Genomic DNA, 20,488 nt, shown 5'->3' with positions numbered 1-20,488 from the left:
AGCAACAAAAAGTTCTTTGCTGGGATGGGGGAATGGATGGATGGATGGGATGGATGATATGAAGCTGACGACAAAAAAAAAATCTTATCCCTTGTTACTCACATTGGAGGCAATATATACTGCTGCTCCTTCCCTCCGTTCTCTCCCCGGATTTTCCCTCCCTCTTGAAGGACATTCATTATCATCTACTTACTTCCATTACTACCACCTGTTATTTACAGTACTACCTACCTGTTCATTAATAAATTCATCATCAATTCTCCCCCATCACTCGCTATATTTTCCATCCAGTCCATCCAGCTGGTGATTCACACGAGATCTGCCATCAATCCCAATCCAGAGCTGAGCCTCCTATCTCTCGCTCGATTCGTCCAGTACAGTCAACAAGGGTAGCTGCAGCTCCCCAAGACCCTACCCTACTCTCCGTCTTATTGTACCATTTATCTCTACCTCCCCCAAAAAGATTCTATATACCACCGCATTGCAGTAGAAACAATCAATCCAACTATTGCTCGCCGCATTGTTTGCGAATAACTTTTTTATCCCCTGGAAATTCTGCCTGTAGAAGCGCCCACAACGGCTTCTTCAACTACGTCAATATGAATTGGCCCACAAAAGATCCAGAACCTGCCGGTATGAACGAGACGAGCCAGCCTTCATTTTATTCCTGCTATTCTTTCAGACTTCGTGGTCATGAACAAAGCCTCTCTGACATTCCAGCGATCTAGGAAACCCATGGTTCAACCAAAACCCGCCCACTTTCGATAAAGCGCTCGTAACACGCTCCGTGCCCGTGTGCGGCGCCGGCCGGTCCCAAGATGAAGAATACAATCTCGGCCTACATGTGATGGCCCTATTTGTAGTTTTAGCACAAAGCTCACTCGGTATGTTCCCCCCCGTCTCCTTTCTCCTACCCGCAGCCGCGATCATTGACAACTAACAACACCCAATTGATTGATTAGCATGTGCATTCCCAATCATCGCGAAACGAGTCCCTTGGCTCCGCATCCCCCCCTCCTTCCTCTTCGGCGCCCGCCATTTCGGTACCGGCGTCCTCATCTCAACAGCATTCGTGCATCTCCTCCCGACCGCCTTCATCTCACTCAATGACCCCTGCCTACCCGAGTTCTGGAACAAGCAGTACCCGGCCATGCCTGGCGCGATCGCCATGGCTGCCGTCTTTTTCGTCACAGTCATCGAGATGCTGTTTACGCGCGGTCTATGCAAGGGCGGCTTCTCTGAGCCGGACCATCACGAGGCAACGCTCGAGCTGGGGTGCACTCAAGAGTGCAAGGATGAGAAGAAAGAGGCCAAGAAGCGGGGGGATGCGAGGGGTGTGGTGAGGGCGGGGACGGGACGGGGGCGGCGGGGGAGCGAGGGGAGTGAGGAGATTGGTGGGGCGGGGGGTGTCGGTGTGGTCGGGTTTGGGATGGCGGGGAGAAGAAGGTCCAGGTGCCATTCGTTCAGCCAGGGACTGAAGATGTACGGTGATATGGGGAAGGATCAACAGCAGCAGGGGCAGAGAACGAGGCCGTCACCTAGCCTGGGAAGTGCAAACTACAACCGGAGGGACTCGTCGGACACTATTACGCAGGCGGATGAGTGTGCCGTTGAGGAGCAGGAGGATGATGTCGACGTTGAGGAGGAGGATGATGTCGACGTTGAGTACGAGAAGAAGGAACCCGCGGAGTCTATCAACGACGCTGAACCTCAACATGTCCACGGCATCAACGGCAACCTGACTCCACAGCAGGTCCACAAGAAGGCGCTTCTCCAGGTTGGACTCCTCGAGATGGGGATCTTGTTTCACAGTGTTTTTATCGGTATGGCGCTTAGCGTTACTGGTGGTCCCGGATTCGTTGTCCTCCTTATCGCTATCGTCTTTCACCAGACGTTTGAGGGCCTTGCGCTCGGAAGCAGGATTGCTGTTTTGGACTGGAAGCCAAAGGCAATACAACCATGGATGATGGCACTTGCATACGGGCTCACTACACCACTCGGACAGGCAATTGGGCTCGCTACACACTCTCTATACACCCCAGAGAGCCAGACGGGTCTTCTTATGGTCGGGGTCATGAATGCCATCTCGTCGGGTCTTTTGGTTTTTGCGGGTCTGGTAGAACTACTCGCGGAGGATTTCTTGAGCGACGAGAGCTGGAATGTGCTCACGGGAAAGAGGAGAGTGGCGGCTTGCTTTTTGGTGTTTGCTGGCGCGTTTGGGATGGCGTTTGTGGGTGCTTTTGCTTAGATAGTAGAAGCGGAACTAGACGGTTTTTTTTTTTGTCTTTTTTGTTAAGTGGACTTTTTTTTATTTTTTCTTTCTGGGTCTGGGGTTTTCATTCCTTGGGTTTTTCCTTTGCTGTATTGTAGCTTAAGTACTCCACTGGGTGGTCAATGATATTCTTGATCTTCCAAATTGGGGTGTGGTGACGAAGCCTATGCGATGTGATGTGTGATCTTCTTCGTTAGCCGTGTTTGAATATGTGATGAGGATGCTGTGTTGTATGATAAGGAAATGATTGATTTTTAATATATTGTTCATTTGGAACTCTACTGAGAGTATATGATACCACTCATCTGTGTCAATTTGCGTCGTGAGAGGGCTACAAGACCTCTGTATTGGTTTGAATGCCCAAGATGAGATTCAAGTTACATCCTACTCTCTACAATGTTGTCAGTAATTAGTGCACCTCTCAAATTTTGACATCAATCCAGATTGGGGGCTTATCTCTGTACCACACAACCCAGCTTGTGCTCTCTTCCGCATTGCGGACATCCGTGCTTGAACCTGTTTTGATGCACATTGATTGTTGCTGCATTCATCGAAGCCAGACCTAGAGGAGGCGATGAAGGGCGGAATCACAACTAAAGCCCGCTTTTCACCTCCCATGCATCATCTACTCCCATATGGCTCTGCAATTCTTAAACATAATTCTCTGGCAGGGGGATGGAGGACACCTCCCAGCACCAGATTTCACTCCGCTGCTACCGGAAGGGTGCCACCCGCCCCCTGTCGGTGAATCAGTTTTGGGTCACCAGACCCATATCACCCTGTTCCATGAATTTAATTCAGTTAGTATTTGGTTACTCTCACTTTTACCGTTACCTAGGCCTCCAGGTCGGCAGGGGAGGTTGCCAAGCCCGAGTGATTTTGTGTGAACATGTGGTTTGTATGCTCAGCGGAGTGGGTGCCTCGAGGGTTTTGGGGGCGTCTTCGTTGTTTTTTTGTGAGTTAGAGCCGGGGTACTGTGCGAGCTGTGGAGTAGTGTTTTTCTTACTGTGGCTTTAGGCTTGTGTGTCGTGTTTGGGCTGCTTTTGTGTGCTTGCCCCGTGTATTTTCAGCTGGTTGGATATTTTGGAAGAGAATTTGCAGTTCCCCGTATCTGTTTGTGACTCTATGGCGATGACGCCGACTGGTTAGTATTCTCAAGAGGATATTTTGATTACAGGGCTGGGAGGGGGGCATTACCTAAGATAAGGGTTCTTTTTCTCGCACCACAGAGGGTAAAAGCTCGTAGAAGTAAGATAAGCACTAAACGCCCCTTGTAGTAAAAAGAGTTAGTGGTGGATGGTTTTGTTCCAGGGCTGCCCCCACAGAAATCTTCATCAGAGAGAGGACTCGGCTTGGCAGGGCCAGATTATCTTCAAGAAAAACCATCCCTCGATTCTCCACAAACCATCGCTTCAGCCAGAGTTTGATGAAACTCGAGGGATGGCTTTTGTACGAACCCAGGGCAAAGAAGCAAAAGCCGTGGGGTTCTAAGGGCGGGGAGAGAGTTTCGGCGTGTTTCTCGACGAGGCGTATTAATCGGTTGGCGATAACTTACCTGAATCTGTTTTCTCTGGTAAGATATTGCATTGGTAAAAAGTGTGAGGAGAGAAGCGGGATAGAAGATCAGAGTTTACTTTGATAGCTGTGCTGGAAAAGTACTAAGAGATTTTTATTAGGGTGTAGGGCACACAGTATATTTGGCGGGAACAGGACGGGAGGGTCGTGCATGCACCCACTAAAGTAACTGGGATCGAGTTAGGCTCCTATAAATCCCCTATGGTCAAATTGCCGCTCTCATTATCTGACTCAGAAAGAATTCTTTTCCTTCCCCTACTAGTAGCCCTTCCATGCTCCCCATCTATCCTACATCTAGTATCACGCCAATAGTAAACGCAATTTCTCTCCAGTTACCCTCGACGATGTATGACACCCATATCGATCATCAATAAGACCTCCCCTACGAAACTCGTCATTTCCCTCCATATCTCAAATCTACGGCTCCCCTCAACATGACATCCTCACTGTAACGAGAGTCCCTAGCCCACCCCGCGACGGCTGTCAAACCGAGCATAGGACAACTAGGAGTGTGGCGCGCACTCTGCACCTGGGTTCCCATCCTGCTGGAGTAATTGGCTTGGGCCCATGTGCTACATACTTTAGACCATGGTAAGGAGTCGGAGCTGAATAAGGTTCAGGCGCAGGTAATATCTTGTGAAAGAGACTCAGTTCCATGTTAGTTGGTGCATCATCAAATATCACTAACGCCAAGCAAGCCCTATGATTTGTCGAGTGACCATTTGTGATTCAAGGCCTTGTTCCCATTAACTGGAGTTCTGACTGCCTTATTAACGCAATATTGAGAACGTTTATAGGAGATTATTTTGTTTAATTACATATCTCGTTAACGTAATAGCATTAATGAAAGGATAAGTAGATTGGAGTAGATAGGGTAAAGCTATAGCGCTAAAAGACGAGAAGAATACGAAGAAAAATAAAATAGAAATGCGAAATACGTTTTTATAGTTCTAGAGGGGTTCTAAGCCTAGTTAAATCTTTGAATACAAACTGTTAGTCTTTCTCGGGGGTAAATATTAGCTCATTCCCCACTGCGATACTAGAACTTTGCAGTTAGCTATCATCGACTCACTCCTACGTGTCCCGGTCCAGTCAATCTTCATTTTTTCCTCTTGACGATTCCACCCGGTTCCACATTCTTCGTACCCAGTAGCTCTGCCAAACCTCTTCCATCTCCGACCTCCCGATCCTCCGCTTCCTCAGGGTCTTCCTCCGCTTCCTCAGGATCTTCCTCCGCACTCCCAAGATATTCTCCAAAACGGACCTTGAGGTTTTTAATCCCTTTAGCGAAAAGTGCGTCCTTCCACCTTTCCACGAGATCTGCCATGTCTACATCAAGCTGAAATTTTCCATCCGCGGACAAGCGGGTTTCTGGGAACACCGAGCCGTATATCCTACAAAGCGGGTTGGGACGGAGATATTTCCTATTTTCCCGCTTGCGCTTTTTGGTGGGAGAAGTAGAAGCAGCTGGAGGGACCAGAAGCTTCTCAAAGCAGTGGAGGCAGAAGAATTCACCACGTCCATGGAGGCGGGTATTTCGGGGGTTTTTGAGCAAGGCGTGATAATCTGGTAGTCTTTTGATCCCCTTACTGTCGTGCGCTGCATCATTGAGATTTTCTTCGTTTTCATCAATAACCATGCTGTCCTCCTCTTCGTCCATCATTTCGTTATCCAGATCAAAGGTCACCTTCTTCTTCTTTTTGCCGGCACCTTTGACCTTCTCCGACGTTGTCCATCCGTGTGGTTCGAAGCTGACTCTTATCTCTCCGTCATCCCATGTCCTCCCGCACCCCGGGTAGCCACAGAGCATCTTCACCTCGTGATCTTTATTTCCTCTTGTGCTCCTTAAAGCACCCTCAATGTTATATGCCTCCGAGCGCTGGATCCAGATCTGATACCTTCCCCTCAGACATTCCTTCACCCACATTATCTTCTGCAGAAGCTCCGCCTCCGTTTCCGATGCGTTCCTAACTGCGATAACCTCTTTTAGCTCCTCTGAGATGTCCTCGCGAGCCCAGCTACGGAAGAGTACGACAGCATCTCTGGCTGCTTCAATGCGCATCTCATCTAGGCTTTGATATTTCGTCTTCTCTGGTGGTGGTGGAGGAGGAGGAAGAGGCGGAGATGACGATTGCGGGACTGGAGTACCCGGTTCGGGAGTGGTATTGGGAGAGGACGATCCGTCAGGGTCGTGTTCAATGTTGGAGGAGTAAAGTTCTTGAGATTCTGGGGATGACTCTGTGGTTCGGGTGGGCTCAACTATGACAGTTGGAGAAACTCCGAAATGGGTTGAGTTGGCGAGGCCTTGTAAAAATTCCTTAGATTGAGGTAAGGTGAGGGTGAAGATGACGATACGAGAGGGTCTTGTTGGGATATCGGTGAGGCGGAGTGTCCTAGGAACCATGATGACGGATCTCAATGTGAGATGTAAATTGTTAGACGTTGGGGAAAGCTCCGTTAGAACGGGGGTTAGTCGGGAACTAGGTAGTAGCTTGTTTGTGTTGGTTTGTCTAGCCAGCTAGTAGCAGCAGGTGCGGGTTAGTGAAGTGAGTACCTGCAGATAGAGGAGGGTATACTTTTCCGGTATGAGTCCGCGACTGTCGCGGCCGTTATATAGAGATTAGGGGGTAGGAGATGATGGGGAGCGGAAACAGGGGAAGAAAGCTAAATTATTCAATTTGACATTTGGCATCTCTACCGGAGTTTTTCATGTAGGTGAAATTTACTTTATGCTATGACATCAGTTCCACCACAGCTTTCCACTTGAATGCTAAATTATAAATGTATTTCCTTGCGCCTGCAGCTGTCTGCTCTGCAATTGCACAAATAAACAAAGATCAAGATATTTCTATCTCGACACAGATACCTCCACAATAGTATCAATGTGGCGCTGAGTTGATCCTGTGTAGATTGCCCCACTCTGATTATATACACGTAGGCACCGTACAAGACAGTCGAAGTTGGGATTACGTAGCTGTTGCGTTGAGGAGCTAAGCCTCTTCGTATTGAATTTAGTAAGTTTCTGTAGCTGTACGTATACGTAATATTATAAACATTCTTCAGAGTGCAAACATACAGATATAGGTCCTACATAAATACATCCATGACTCAGTTATAACAGTTACGAACTGTAACGAAAAAGGAAAGTCTGTTTCCAACCCAGCAAAATCACGCGCATTTACCTTCATATTTCATCTTTCCTAGTGATGCCAGTACCATAGAATTTTGACTTTCACTGAACCTTAAACCTCTTTCCTACAATCTATATATACATGTACCTATGTGATGTATTCAAGTTTGAGCCTCCCTCTAAGTGTAAATACATGAAGAAACCTCTAGTGGGGTACTGTGAAACGACACCTCCGTAGTACATCTCTAGGCCGCGATTAAGATTTATGATCGAGATCCAGTACAATCCGAGCCCTCATATATATTTGCCTCTTGGCTCCTGGCTGGGAAGATCAAATTATGATAATTCTATATATATACGTATCAAAATTAATGTGACAGATAAGGTCTCCGAAACCGACAGAATTTTCTTTCTCTCATAATGTCGCTGGTCTAATAGCTTTAAAATTGAGCAGAGCCGCAATCGATTCATGTGATATCGTCATATGATCATGCCTCTTATGAATCTACTAGATGAGCTAATAGGGAAAAACTACAAAGCTCGTTCTCACCAACTATCACTCGCACTAATAGTAACAAGCAACAACCTTTGTTTCGTTTCACTAACTTCTAGCCAAAACCAACGAACAACTATAGCTAGAAAGACTACCACACGTAACGCAATAAACAAAATGCGCGAAGCCCTTGAAAATCCGATGCCGCTATATTCGCACGGGCCATGTATAAAATGTCAATTATTCCCATTTCAATCACCAAGCCGTTTTCAAGCGAACATTCTCTCAACTATTTTTCAACCTCCCTGGAGGATTTCATCTTGATACACTCTTTTTCAAGAACTTGTACGCAGGTCGTACTGATATAAAAGTTAAGCTTCTTACTGCCAATTAAAAAAGTATCACATTCACATCCCATCCATCAGTACCAACCTAAACCAACATTCCCAACTAATACTCAATTAAGAATATCCAAAGCCAATAAAATGTCTACCGGAACTACCGACCAATTTGATCAGTTACGTCTACCGAATAGCCCGGTTACTCCAGGAACTCGGCACTTTATCGATTCTTGTCTTGCCAATTTCGATCTAGGCGGGCGCTACCAAAGTGGTGAGCAAGATACCCAAGAATTTGATATTGATATGTTTGCGGGCGAAGATTCATTCACTGGAATGCTTGAAAACTTTGAGTTCCCAGGAAATCAAGAGCTGCAACAACCTGCTGTGCAGGAAGGAGATTTGCAGTTCCAGGAATTTAACTTTCATAATAATATGCAAGATATTGGCTTTGATATTGACCAAGAAGTAACGGAGTCTGAAGGAGAGTATTCGCCGATTACTATTGATGATTCGCATATCGATCCTGAGCTGCGGATGCTTGATGAGTGGAGCGGCCCAATTGCAATCACGCCTTCAAAGCTACAATTATGCCCTCCTAGTGGCATTATGTTCCCAAAGAAGGTACCTGGCGTCTATGAGTCTATCACAATATCTTCAGTTCCTGAAGATGGGTTCAAAGACAATACACAGTGCCAGCCATCAAGCTTCACGAACTCCCCTACCGACGTGGAAACATCCTCCATCTATACGAACCTAGTCCCAATTTACCCTCGTACAGATCTTACCAACTACTTTGTTTCCACATCCCCTGTCCCCCGTATCCGCATCAATGGCTCCTATACTATTACTCATTCGAAATCCGGAACCGACTTCGCGTACACCACCTATGCATCACTCCCCACCTGGCATGCCCCGGGTCTCCCCTCTTCCGGGATAACTTACAACTCACTCGGATTTCTCGACAAAACGATCGTTTTCAATGCCAGCACTCTCACCTCATTCATCCGTCATCACCCTCTCGGTCCCAGCCTTGTCCTCAGAATTGAGAAACATCCCTACGAGGCCAAAAATCGTTATATATCCTCTTCATCCCAGACAACCAACGGCAAAGCAAACAAAAGCAGGTCAAAGCCAAAATACACGACCTGCCGTGCTAAAGATTGCGCTCTTGGTGGAATCCTCAAAGTTGGCGAATACCGTGTTGCTATCGACGAAGTCTCAGGTCGATTCAAGGAATCAGACGAAAGCGATAATGACCCTTACTTCTCCAGTTGTTTCCTTCACCTTCAATGCTTCGAATCTCTGACTAACATCACTCCCATTCTTACTACCGGAACGCTCATCCCAGACTGCCGCAGTAACTTCATCAAAGAACCCCCGGCTGGGAAAAATATGAAGAATAATAACAAGATGGCGTTCTCTAACAAAGAGCTCACTGCATTTCGGACATGGCGTGCTAACTATGACCCTAACCAGCCAAAAATGCAGGGCAAGGACTCACTACATGCCACCTTGTGGCTTGCAAATATCAAGAAGGCCCGCGCAAAATGTCTGCATCGCGCGCCACCAGGAGTGACACAAGAAGATATAGATAAGCAGTTGTCGACTCGCGCATTGTGGGGAGGCCGTAGGGCAATGGGGGTGACTGTGGCTGAAATGAATAGACTGGAGCAAGAGGGCCGCTGCGATTTACTTATCGCCCCCAGGAATGGACTTTCTAAGAAGATGGGAATGGGGCCGACTGGTGCGACTGCGGTACGTTTTCTAGGGAAGAAAAGGAGTGGACAACCAGACAAAAGGAATCAAAAAAGAGCAAGGGAGCCTGAACCTGATTCTCCGCTTGAATCGTCGCCTGACCCGAAGAGAAGAAGGGCATCTTTACAATCTCCTCCGCAAAAGAAAGGTCGCGGACCACCAATGGACATGAGGATTCAGGTCCTCTCTTTGCCTACTACAAAAGAGAGACTCCCATTATCCCCCATATTGGGTTATTCGCCCTCGCTGGCTACATTCGATTTATTGGGGAGCACTAATTTTCCGACAACACTTTTGAGGAGAAGCACAAGGGGAAAGGTCGACCCTTTCTCGGTGTCCCCACTAACACCAACAAGAAAGAGTGTAAGCTTTGCCATTTCACCGACAACACCAATGAGAAGAAGCTTGAGGAAGAGCAGCTACGCTTCACCGATGACACCAACCAGAAGGAGTCCTAGAGGCCATGAGAGGAAAAAGGTGAATTATGCTGAGATCGATGAGGAGAAAGAGAAGGAGAATGATTATTATGGTGAGAAAAATGAGGAGCTGTTTGGGCTAGACCTAGATATGGAGTTCGATCAGTATGTGGAGTATGGATATTGATTATGGAGTCTGGGGGTTTCGGGTGAGAATCGTAAGTTTTTGGTTCCTTTTTTATCTATCTTGATGGTAGTGGAATCCAGAACTCCATAATTACCAAACGTTCTTGAGAATTGTCAACAGTAGTGAAACCACATCTGCAACTTATTCACCACCGCTAATCATTATGGCCCTTTCCAAAAATGTGGAATGACAGAAGCCCTGTGGCGTTTACTTAGACCTAGCTAGCCTCCGTCTTTTCTTTCATTTTTTCTCTTATGTTTCTATTGCGTTTACTCATTAGAGCGTGTTTTTGTTTGGACTGTTTTCTTTGTTAGAATCTTTTGTTTGTGTGAGTTTAGCGCATGACCATCGAGTCCCACATTACCTGTTCTAGTGAGAATTAAACCCATGATCTATTTCCTGATATAAATTTTTTTCTATCTCGGCTTCCAGAAATACTTTCGCAGTGACCACTATTCAGATCTTATGAAAATACTTAGTACTAAAGACAACCACTCACTTGGCAGGAGAGCATCCACCAAGAATAACTGCCAAGAAATGTATTGAGAAATTTAAAACTTTTTAGTAAAGTAACAAGATGGTACTTCTGATGGTTGTAAGCTTAAAGAGTCGTCTCATCAGCGATTATTTATGCCGGGCAGGAGATGTTCATACCCTATCGAGTCTAGTCTAACAATTACCAATCGAAAAAAAAGATAAGTCTGATGCGAAGAAGTTCTAATAGCTCCCTACTTAAAACGTTTCGGATAATGTTTACTACTCTCAATTACTGATCAATCAGCCCATATATTTGTAACGGACCGGCTCAAGAGATCGATGGGCATGGGCCTGGCTTGAACATGAACAAGAAATAAGGAACCGGCCAGCTTCAGCGTATGTTTAGACTACGCTGACCCGCATAGTACCGCTTCATGCTCCTAAACTCTTTCCTGAAAATTCAGGTACGTACTGCGAGTGGTTATTATCGTCTGGACAGTATTTCCGCTAATTCACGTAAGAAAGCATGACATTATAAAATGATTTTGTGGGGAAAATGAACGACCAGTTTAGCAATTGCTCTCAAGGTGACTAAGACTTTTAATGTCTTAATATACGTATACGCAGAATTCTGTCTCTAAATCCAAATACCTAAAGCCTCAAAGGGTAGGCCACCGGCTATAGCAGCGACCAAAGATCCAGAATTTCTCTTTTGCAACCATGGGCTATTTTGCTTCGCCACCAAAGTACCAACTAAATTGATACTCAGTTCCAAACTCCACGTTGTAGTTTCTGACTAACAATCTCTGTAATCATAGATAGGAGAGTTCATAACCAATTGTATCGATGGATACGTATACGTAGGTTGTAGTACGCGTATTAACCTACATGTAGCTAGCAAGCTTAGCGGTTACAGCACCTATTAGCAATCTTTACATATATAGCATCAAAATTCTTTTGAGATTAGGTTTAGACACGCCTATGTTAGAGCTGAGTCTAAAGCTTGGCTATATCATTTTGTTAATACCGTGCCTTGGAGATCATACTCCTGGAGAAAGAGGGGTCTATCGAGACTCGGGAATCAACATGCCAAGGTTTGTATACTCGTAGTCTCCTGGCGTTTTTGGACTGGGCCACTATTGCATACACCCAAAATCAGGATCTTGGCGTATTTTTGTATGGTATGCAATATCAGTCGCGTTCAAAAATGTCAGGAAGTTACGAGTAATAGAGGGTTTTAGCTGCACAATTTTGACAGAAACTCATGCACGTTGCAGCCAATAAGAAGTGCAGGAGATTCTGTCCAAATGCTCCAAGTTGTGTAGCTAAAACCCTCTAATCTGGGAAGAAAGATGGTAATAGTGAGACTTGCCGCGTCATTTTGGTAGGATCCTTGCCGAGGGATTTTGAACGCCACCAGTTAAGGTGTATGTAAAGAGTGGGTGGTGCATGCTGAGACGACTTCTAGTGGCTTTCTTGAGCGGTTAAGTACACCTACCCGTCACAGTGAAGACACAGTAAGCCTTATTGAAATGGATTTATCACTATCAACTTACCTGCATGCAATCACCATATAACAGCTATGTTGAAGGCTCCGCATCCCTCCATTATGCCCTTCATCAAGCTGGGGAAGCATTATTGCAATCATGATCAAGGTCGTTATTATACTTACATATACCTATTATATTCTGACCCGGCGTCTATCGATTCTTCCCCCTATGGCTTTTTCACCCTGATCACCGGTAACGCTACGCGGACAAGAAAGGTCTCTGTAAATCGATACCAGACACCCACCACTAGACGTTCTTTATCCCCATTGTCCCTACTACCATTAGAGCTTATACCACTAGGAACCCTGATATTCCTGCGCGACAGTTATCTATTTTCTATTCCCATAGATTTGCACAGTAACTAATGGTGATTCTATGAAGCTATTTGGTTGTGGTCGGGAAAACTCTTTAGTAACAGCTCGTTGTCGTGAGCCACGGCGGCTCTTTCTCGCCTTTTCGTTTCCTTTTTGTTTGAAGTCTTCACAAATCCATGAGGCTACTAACTTGGAGAGACTATACATTTAATAATCCTTGGCTACTAGAGCAAGCATATTGCTTCACCTGTTTCTGTCCGATGTGAGCTCCTCCTTGGTCGTCGTGGATGGGGCTTACGAGCTTAGTGAGCTCGTATCGATATATCGCGACCGTTGGACCGGCCTTGGAGACCGACCTTTCAAGATTCTGTTGTCACAGGTTCGGCTTGGCCATATTTAGGCTTGAATCTACCTGTGGATGGTTTTTGCATCCTTGGTCATCAAACTCATTGGCACAAGTTACAGGTGAAACGAAAGCGGAGGTAGGTATAAACAGTTAGCAATTGATAAGCGCTGAAATACGTATCATCCCTGGACACAGTTAGATCTGTTCTCACAAGCTCACGAGGTATCACTCGATAATTTACTTACTGCTAAACGCTCTAAGTCAATACATGTAGCCTTCTTCTTCATGAATTGTCACTCGCGCTCGGTTCAATTTTGCTAGACCAACAAAAATGATGTAAAGCGTGCACAAAACTACACTTTATGCAGTTATTATTTATGCGCGGAAGAACCTCCGAAACCTTGCATGGAGCACAACATAGGATAACCTAGTCGCTGCGGCTCATGCAACCACTCTTGTCTGATTTTTAGCAATGAGGATTTATTTATATTCCTCGCTTCTTGACGAACTGTGAGGTGAAGGGAACCACCCTGTTCTCTATCCTTGTGGACAACAAGGCGGGAAAGAAGAGTGGATGGTGATGATGATGGTGCATTTTAAGAGGTATCACCTTGTAAAACAATTATCGAATACGCACTTAAATGAGCGTTTGGATCGGTGTCAATTAGACGCCTCCAGCGGGTATATCCGTTCCAAAGTTTACATGTGTACCGAGGAATCGGGAACTGTGACGGCTTAAACCCCCCTCCCCTGGCCATGGAACTGGAACGACAGGTTACGTGTTGTTCCTCAAGGAGGATGTGCTATTAACGCGATAGGACAGGATTCCATGAGACGGATAGACCTTATATTACAAGGACTCCTTACCGTAGCTTCTCCACAAGCACAATTCTTCAGGATACCTGCCGACCGAACGTCAAGAGGAATGAATGGAGAGATGTCTTCTTCGTCTTCTAAAAGCTACCCCTGCAGTCCGATACGGTGGAATATGTTGATATGTTCATAGTAGCCTCTATCAGGATCTTCCCCGGGCCCGCACCCTGTACGATTACCTGGTAAGTAAGGGGAACATGTTTCATAAGCATCACCATTCCCCCTTGGCTTGTATCAGCAAAGCCAAAGTGCAAATTTTGCGATATCCAACGGGTTTCCGCACTCGTAACTAACATTTATGACAGTGTCTAACCAGTGGGGAAGCGACAAATAGATGACTAAGCATATCAAGTCAGTGATCTCTCAGTCGGTGACACGACGCTACTAATACAGCCGAAATAGTGAAAGAAGGCTAACTCAAACCCCCCAATCAGTACAGTAAACCCTCCATATTCGGAAATAAAACGTAGAGGTGTCTGCTCTGCAGTGTCACTACGCGCGTGGCACACAGCCTCTCTCCCTCTCCGAGCGAGCGGGGTGGTGAGTGAGGGTCCGGGTTGGTCAAAACAACCATAAAATAAGCTGCGCAGTCCGGGGTGAAAAGAAAGCTACTTCACATACATGTATGTGAGGGGATCAGGGGGAAAAGAAAAAAACTAAAACCCCTGGTAAAATGTTTGAGGTTTCTTTCCTTATAAGGGGGGGGTACTCGCCCAGATTTTTCCAAGAGAAGCCCAGTAACGTTACCTACATACACACTCGCTCGCTTGGTGGATTTATTTGTTCGAAAAGGAATAAAGATGGATTCTAGATACGCTCGCATGGCGGGTTTTTTGGGAATGTTTCTCGGACTTTTGGCACCAGTGGATGCGTTACCACTACTTTCGTTACTTGCACGAGACCCGGCCAGAGGTGTCGGCGGCGCGGCTGCTGTTAGCAGCACAAGTGGCCAGACTGATAGTGGGTCATTGTAAGTTTTTACTATTGTCCTTCCTTCTGCTATATTTCTCTCTCTAACATATATATCCCCACCAAACAGCACCGACAACACCGGCCGTCTTATCGGTCTTGTCATTGGCATATTCATCGTCGCCGTCCTAATCGTCCTCTGCATCTTCACGTACCGCAACCGACAGGCAAAGAAGCGACGGCTGGCGCAAAGGGCAGCGATGCAGAAAGAGACGAGTGCTAGCAGTGCTAGCTCGGATGGATATGTGACCGCCGCGCGCCCGGAGAACGCAAAATTGATGGACGGGAAATACGAGCCGGACATGGACCAGGTGTACCATTCCGGTCAGCAGAGTGGGAGAGCGGTGGATACGCAGTATAAGGGCTCGTATATAAAGCCATAGTCTGACAGTGATGGTAGACGGGTTTGACTGAAATGGTCTTTTTTTTTTGTCTCTTTTTTTTTGTGGAGTTTGGGATACATTAGGCGTTCTTTCTCATGGGTTTTTTTTTTCTCTCTTCTCTCTGGCTTTCTCTCACTCGTTTTAGATGGCCTTTTCACTTTGTTTTCTTGGTAGTTTTACCTCTTAGTTAATATCATTATCATCATCATTATCATCATCATATTAGCAAAAGTATTCTTAGACATGAAGCTTAATACACCTGCTTCTTGTCTTACTCATGAAGGCTATGAAGCAAGTATATACTTGTAGCTATCGGTATTGATAATACACGGTTGGCACCCGTCGGCCAAGTCAGTCAGTCATTCGGTCAGGGTGTGATCAAGGTCGGCCAGCCCAAGCCCAACCTGTGCCTCAAACACGCATCAACCCATTACCTACAATAAACCAACCATGTACCTTAGGCGCAAGCCACACACGTCCTTGAATAACCGCAACAGACAGACATAAAATGGGGGCCGCCATTCCATTCCTCGCGGATCGGCTGTGCCAGATATATATTCTAGGGCTACCTATGAGGAAGCTTAACCTGGGCCGCACCGGTGCAATGCTGTCGGAGCACGTGCACCGCACCGCACCAGTATAGCAAGTACGGTGTGGGGCGGATAACCGAGAGTGGGAGTGTCAAAGTTGAGGCCGGTCGGCCAGTCGGTCGGGAAAGCTTTTCTGCGCCCCTCCATGGATTGTGGCACTTTTGGTGGTGGGAATGGCATGCTAAGGGGGAAATGTCAAGGGTGGGGAGGGTGGAGATGAAGGTCCTAGCTAGCTCAGCTCAAAAATACCCACGTTGTCAATTGGAAAAAAAAAGCCAATCTCCTCCATTTGCGAGGCTCGTTTCCAAAGTTATCCATGTAGAGTGGAGTAGACAGATAATTGCATGGATTTTGGGCGCTCCTACACCAATCGATGTGATATTGACAATTTCGATACAGCTCTGACACTCTCTGCTGCTGCCTACTGCTATTATCGTCCCATACGTACCTACATACATCTCCCCCTTCACGTCAAACACACCACGTTAAGCTTGACGATGATGATGGCCTCTCAGGAACTGCCATATCTCAACTGCAGATATGTACCATACTTAATGTACGACACAAAGATGCCGTGTTGTCTCGCCATGTCATGGCCGCCGGCGAATTGGGCATTGCCAAGCAAGCTGACACAGAGCGCCAGCATTTGCGACATAAAGATCAGATAAGATTAGATGGTGGTGTCAATGATAGGTCACGAACTACCGCACCAACACACGTAGCGATCATTGACCTTATTTCTTTATGATAAGGACATCTTGATTGTTTGGAAGAATTATCATATTATGAATTGATGGAGAGGAAAGAAAAGGAATAAAAAATACAATGAATAAGGGTATATGAACAAAAGGAGGAGAAAAATACAGGATTATCAAAAAGAGCCCAAAAGGAAAACGCCTCCAAAAAAAGAAAAAGATAATTAAATTCTCGGTCCTTTAAAAAAAAATACGCCATTCAAACAATCCCATTCCTACTCCGCATTCTCCAAACCGTTCTCCAAATCATTCTCCAAGCCTCGCCCCACCCTGCCACTTCGCCTTTGCATGCCTCGGTAGCGGCGGGAGCGTCGGCTCACGCACAGCTGGAGGGGAGGCAGAAGAAGAACCAGAAGAAGACCCAGACTGGCGAAAAAGAGGTATCGACTTCCTCACTCTGTAGATCTGCTCCTTCTGCCCCTCCTTCCTGGGGGCCTCCTTTAGTGGAGGGGAAAGGGGACGAACAGGAGGACGTGCTGGCTTATGGGAAGGGGGGTTGGGTTTGGCCCCGAAAGGCACTCGAGGCCTGGCAGATTGTTGAAGTGGGGCCTGAGCCCGTTGGAGATACTTGGGAGTTGGAAGAGGAACTAGAGCAATGTGTCAGTATCATCTAGCATAGAGGTAAATATTGATCTCTTACCTGAAAAGTTATCTGTGCTGCCAACGAAACCGTTGTCAGCGTTGGCAGCACCCTTAGCGTCAGCGTTAGTCCTAGTGTTAGTACCGGATGTACATGTAGGGGACATGTTAGGCGAATTTGAGTGATTGGTAACATGTTGATTATATTGATCTTCCGGACTATTGGACAAAGATTGCTGACGCCTGTGCTCAGCTTCCCAGGCGTTCATCTCTCGGTCCGCCATCCCCTTTCCCCGGTTTTTCTGCTCTCTCTCCACCTTCGCCTTCTGCTTTTTCTCCCACCTCTCCTCCATATCCTTCCGCCTTTTGATTTCCCGCGCCCACTTCATCCGCTGCACGAACCCGACCGACAGATCGGATTGTGCCTCCTCCATCATCTTTATTTCCTTATACCAGCGCGCGCGCCTAGCCTCACGCTGGAGTTGAATTCGATGCCGCCTGTAGTTGTTCTGCCCTCCGCTGCCCAAGTTATCAGAATCGTTGTCCTTATTAATAGTGCTTCCGGGTCCAGGGGCGCCATAACGAGATGAAGATTTACCATTTTCTTTGCTGTTAGTACTGGGGTTGTTCTTACGCCTCTCGGCATCCTCTTCGCGTTCCTTCCTGCAGAATTCTTCTTCCTGGAGCCGCAGCTGCTTTAGTCGTTCTTGGCGTTCGCATTCCTCGTTGTAGGCGATTGCTTCGAGCTCCTCTTTCGACAATGGCTCTTCTTCTTCATCGGGTGCGGCAGTGGAGGCGCTAAAGCTGACGGTTTTCTGTGGCTTCGGCGAGAATCGTGTTGATTCTTCGTATCGGCGCTTGAAGAGTGTGTCAGGGTCAGTCCGTTTCTCCGGTACAGGTGGGATAAGCCTGATATTTTTGATTTCGACGGGGTCAAATGGAGCTGGTATAGTAAACGATGGCTTCTCGAAGAGGAAGGGGGTTTTAATAGCATTAGTGTTAGTGTTAGCAGGGGGTCTTATGGATGATTTGCGGACACTGGCGATCTTGCGAAATACTGGAGCAGCGGCGTCGCTGCGTGCTTTCTTTGCGTTATTTTCCTCAATATCGGCATCAGCGGCGGTGCGCTTGCGGCCGTGGCGGAGAATGCTTTCTTTTTCCTTGAAAACGACTTTGACCTGGCGGACGCAGAGCCATTTTTGGTCAACCTGCTGGCGCTTCCGTTCGAGGTCCATTTTCTTGAGTTTTTCGGCGAGAATGAGATTGCCTGTGGATTGGATGCCATCAAGGAACCTTTTGGCAGCCAGGTCTTGAGCAGTATATTTCTCCTGCAAGCTGGTAAAGACCAACATCCTCATGGCTTCAGTAGGATGCTCCAGGTTCTCAGGATCACCGAGGCGGGCAACATGGCGAAGTCTCGGGTCATCGTTGGGAATTTTCCAGGGGGTTTCGTCTGCGTTAAGACCGCTAACTGGTGGATCACTAAAAAGCCAATCCCAGCGTGATTCCTGGCACCATCTTCTAAATACTGGGTCGCTACTAGTAGGTGTGATTTCTTTGAGTTCTGCTTGAGTATATGGGATAACAGATTTATGATGGCTCAAGCATGGCACATCTTCTCCTTCGGCAATCTCTCTGGTATAAACCTTCCCAGCCCATGACATGCCTCTACAGAGCACGCACTTTCCGTCCTTTTGCTGTAGACGGCTCTCGGAAGAAACCTTTGGGCCTCCTCTAGCACTTAGAACCTCCCAGTCAATAGGTTCAGGGTATGCAACAGCCGGAACAAATAATTTGAGTCTTTCAATAAATCCGTCGTGACTGTGAGCTTCGATAAGAGTGCTCCACGCCTTTGGGTTGGTATCACGCATATCGTATAACTGACTAATAATATCAGTAGGGAGCTCATAGTTCGCTAAAGCAGCCCTAAACGCGCCACGTGACCATCCATATTTGTGGAGATAGTCAACCCATGGCTGAAATATATCTTTTTTGAAGTTCATCTTAAACTCGTCTTTTTTGGTCATCTGTTTTTTCTTTTCCTTCGGAGTATTGAATACAAATGCTGGGGTATTGGGAGCGTTATTTGCGCGCGTACCGGCGGGGGTGCTCGAGTCGTCCTCAAATCTGACTTTACGCTTTAAGGCTGGTGTATTTGGCATCTTACGGCGGCGGGTTTTAACAGCAGCTGGTGATGAAAATTTGGGCGCTTGTGCTGGATGGCGGATAGTGCGACGCTGATTACGAACAATTCTCCTATAGAACATCATTAGCATCAACAACCACATTCCAAACCCTTCTAAAACAGAATCAGGTCGACATACGGAGTAGCTCCGACCATATGCGGCGGCATAGCCAGCATACTCTGCATCCCAGTTGTCTCCGGATCTGAATCCGAATCATCTTCATTATCGTCTTCGGCAGTCTCGCTATCGCTATCGGTATCAAACATCCTACTTTTAACCCTCTTTTTAACTACCGGCTTCTTCCTGGATTTCATCCTAATTTTCCTTTCCATCGGTGTCAACCCCGCTTGACTAATCCTCTTACTGATGATGTTCTTCACGCCGTCGCCAACAGCCCACAAGACCTTTCCAGCGAACACAAACGTCGTCCCAACGATCCTTGCAACACCACTCGTCGCATGGAACGCCGTAGCCATAGTCGCCAACGCAAAGCTCTCGGTCGCTGTCATGTCCAGCTGCTCCTGGTTAAAGAGCTCTCTCTCCTTCTCTTTCTCTTCTGCTTCCTGCCAGATGGGCTTTCGTGTAATTCCTAGCAGCTGGTCACGGCGAGCGCCGGCGCCAGGCGACGTGTCGAAGGCCGCTTGCACGGGGACGGTTGCCCAGGTTGGCTGGAAGCCGTAGTCGATCTCATCTTGCCCGAAGTTGTGCATTCGTGATGTCCCCGATGGGGTATTGTAAAAGATTGATGACGCCATTTTTTGCTGGGACAAGGCAAAATGGGCGTGGATTCACTCGGATGTGGGGAAAGCTTTGTGTGTGGGGACTATGAGAAACACGCGAATTGAGATTTGTGAGTAGGAGGATATTGGTAAGTAGACGCTGAGAGATTTGTGGAACGGTAACGAGAGAGTTGGAGATATAGAAAGAGTGTTGTGGTGGATGGGTGATAGGTAGAGTAGGGTGGGAGAACCGATAGATTATGTAGGGGAGATGGAAGAAAGTCGCGATCCGCGACTTGACTGTCGTTGCGTAGCGTGATACCCTGTCTTGATAACCGATCCTTGACCCCAATGGGGATGTGAAAGTGGGAGTGGGCGCGCTTCCTTGGCAACCGTACCATGAGTGAGAATCCACATTTCCTGCGTATTTTTTATTGTCCCTGCATTGATTTTAATAGAATAGCGGTATGTTTTACGCTACACGACCTCAAGAGGTATTTTTTATTGTTTAGTTAAGGGACTGATGTGCCTATGGTCACTTGCCAGGTGTGGAAAGGGTGCAGCGGGTCGATCCGTCA

At 46.9% G+C, this 20,488-nt stretch overlaps 5 protein-coding genes across 5 annotated transcripts; 3 read left to right on the top strand and 2 right to left on the bottom strand.

The window, feature by feature from the left end:
* Positions 1–599: 599 nt before the first annotated feature.
* On the top strand, positions 600–2,248 carry H6S33_005969 (uncharacterized protein; the record flags this gene model as incomplete). Its single annotated transcript, XM_044837373.1, has 3 exons — positions 600–633; positions 729–884; positions 963–2,248. The coding sequence occupies 3 exons, from the start codon at positions 600–602 to the stop codon at positions 2,246–2,248; spliced, it is 1,476 nt and encodes a 491-aa protein (XP_044699278.1).
* A 2,698-nt stretch (positions 2,249–4,946) lies between these two features.
* On the bottom strand, positions 4,947–6,251 carry H6S33_005968 (uncharacterized protein; the record flags this gene model as incomplete). Its single annotated transcript, XM_044837372.1, has 1 exon — positions 4,947–6,251. The coding sequence occupies one exon, from the start codon at positions 6,249–6,251 to the stop codon at positions 4,947–4,949; it is 1,305 nt and encodes a 434-aa protein (XP_044699277.1).
* A 1,704-nt stretch (positions 6,252–7,955) lies between these two features.
* Positions 7,956–10,169, top strand: H6S33_005967 (uncharacterized protein; the record flags this gene model as incomplete). Its single annotated transcript, XM_044837371.1, has 1 exon — positions 7,956–10,169. One exon carries the CDS (start codon positions 7,956–7,958, stop codon positions 10,167–10,169), a length of 2,214 nt encoding a protein of 737 aa, XP_044699276.1.
* Positions 10,170–14,529: 4,360 nt separating this feature from the next.
* H6S33_005966 (uncharacterized protein) lies at positions 14,530–15,081 on the top strand (the record flags this gene model as incomplete). The annotated part of the gene is made up of 2 exons (XM_044837370.1): positions 14,530–14,699; positions 14,769–15,081. 2 exons carry the CDS (start codon positions 14,530–14,532, stop codon positions 15,079–15,081), a joined length of 483 nt encoding a protein of 160 aa, XP_044699275.1.
* A 1,591-nt stretch (positions 15,082–16,672) lies between these two features.
* On the bottom strand, positions 16,673–19,946 carry H6S33_005965 (uncharacterized protein; the record flags this gene model as incomplete). Its single annotated transcript, XM_044837368.1, has 4 exons — positions 16,673–17,013; positions 17,067–17,118; positions 17,200–19,261; positions 19,330–19,946. The coding sequence occupies 4 exons, from the start codon at positions 19,944–19,946 to the stop codon at positions 16,673–16,675; spliced, it is 3,072 nt and encodes a 1,023-aa protein (XP_044699274.1).
* Between the last annotated feature and the right edge of the window lie 542 nt (positions 19,947–20,488).

Source organism: Morchella sextelata, assembly GCF_020137385.1.
Source record: "Morchella sextelata strain SCLS chromosome Unknown scls_2, whole genome shotgun sequence".
Lineage (NCBI taxonomy): Eukaryota > Fungi > Ascomycota > Pezizomycetes > Pezizales > Morchellaceae > Morchella > Morchella sextelata.
Note: the sequence above shows the minus strand (reverse complement) of the source record. Positions and strands in the feature narration are given on the sequence as shown.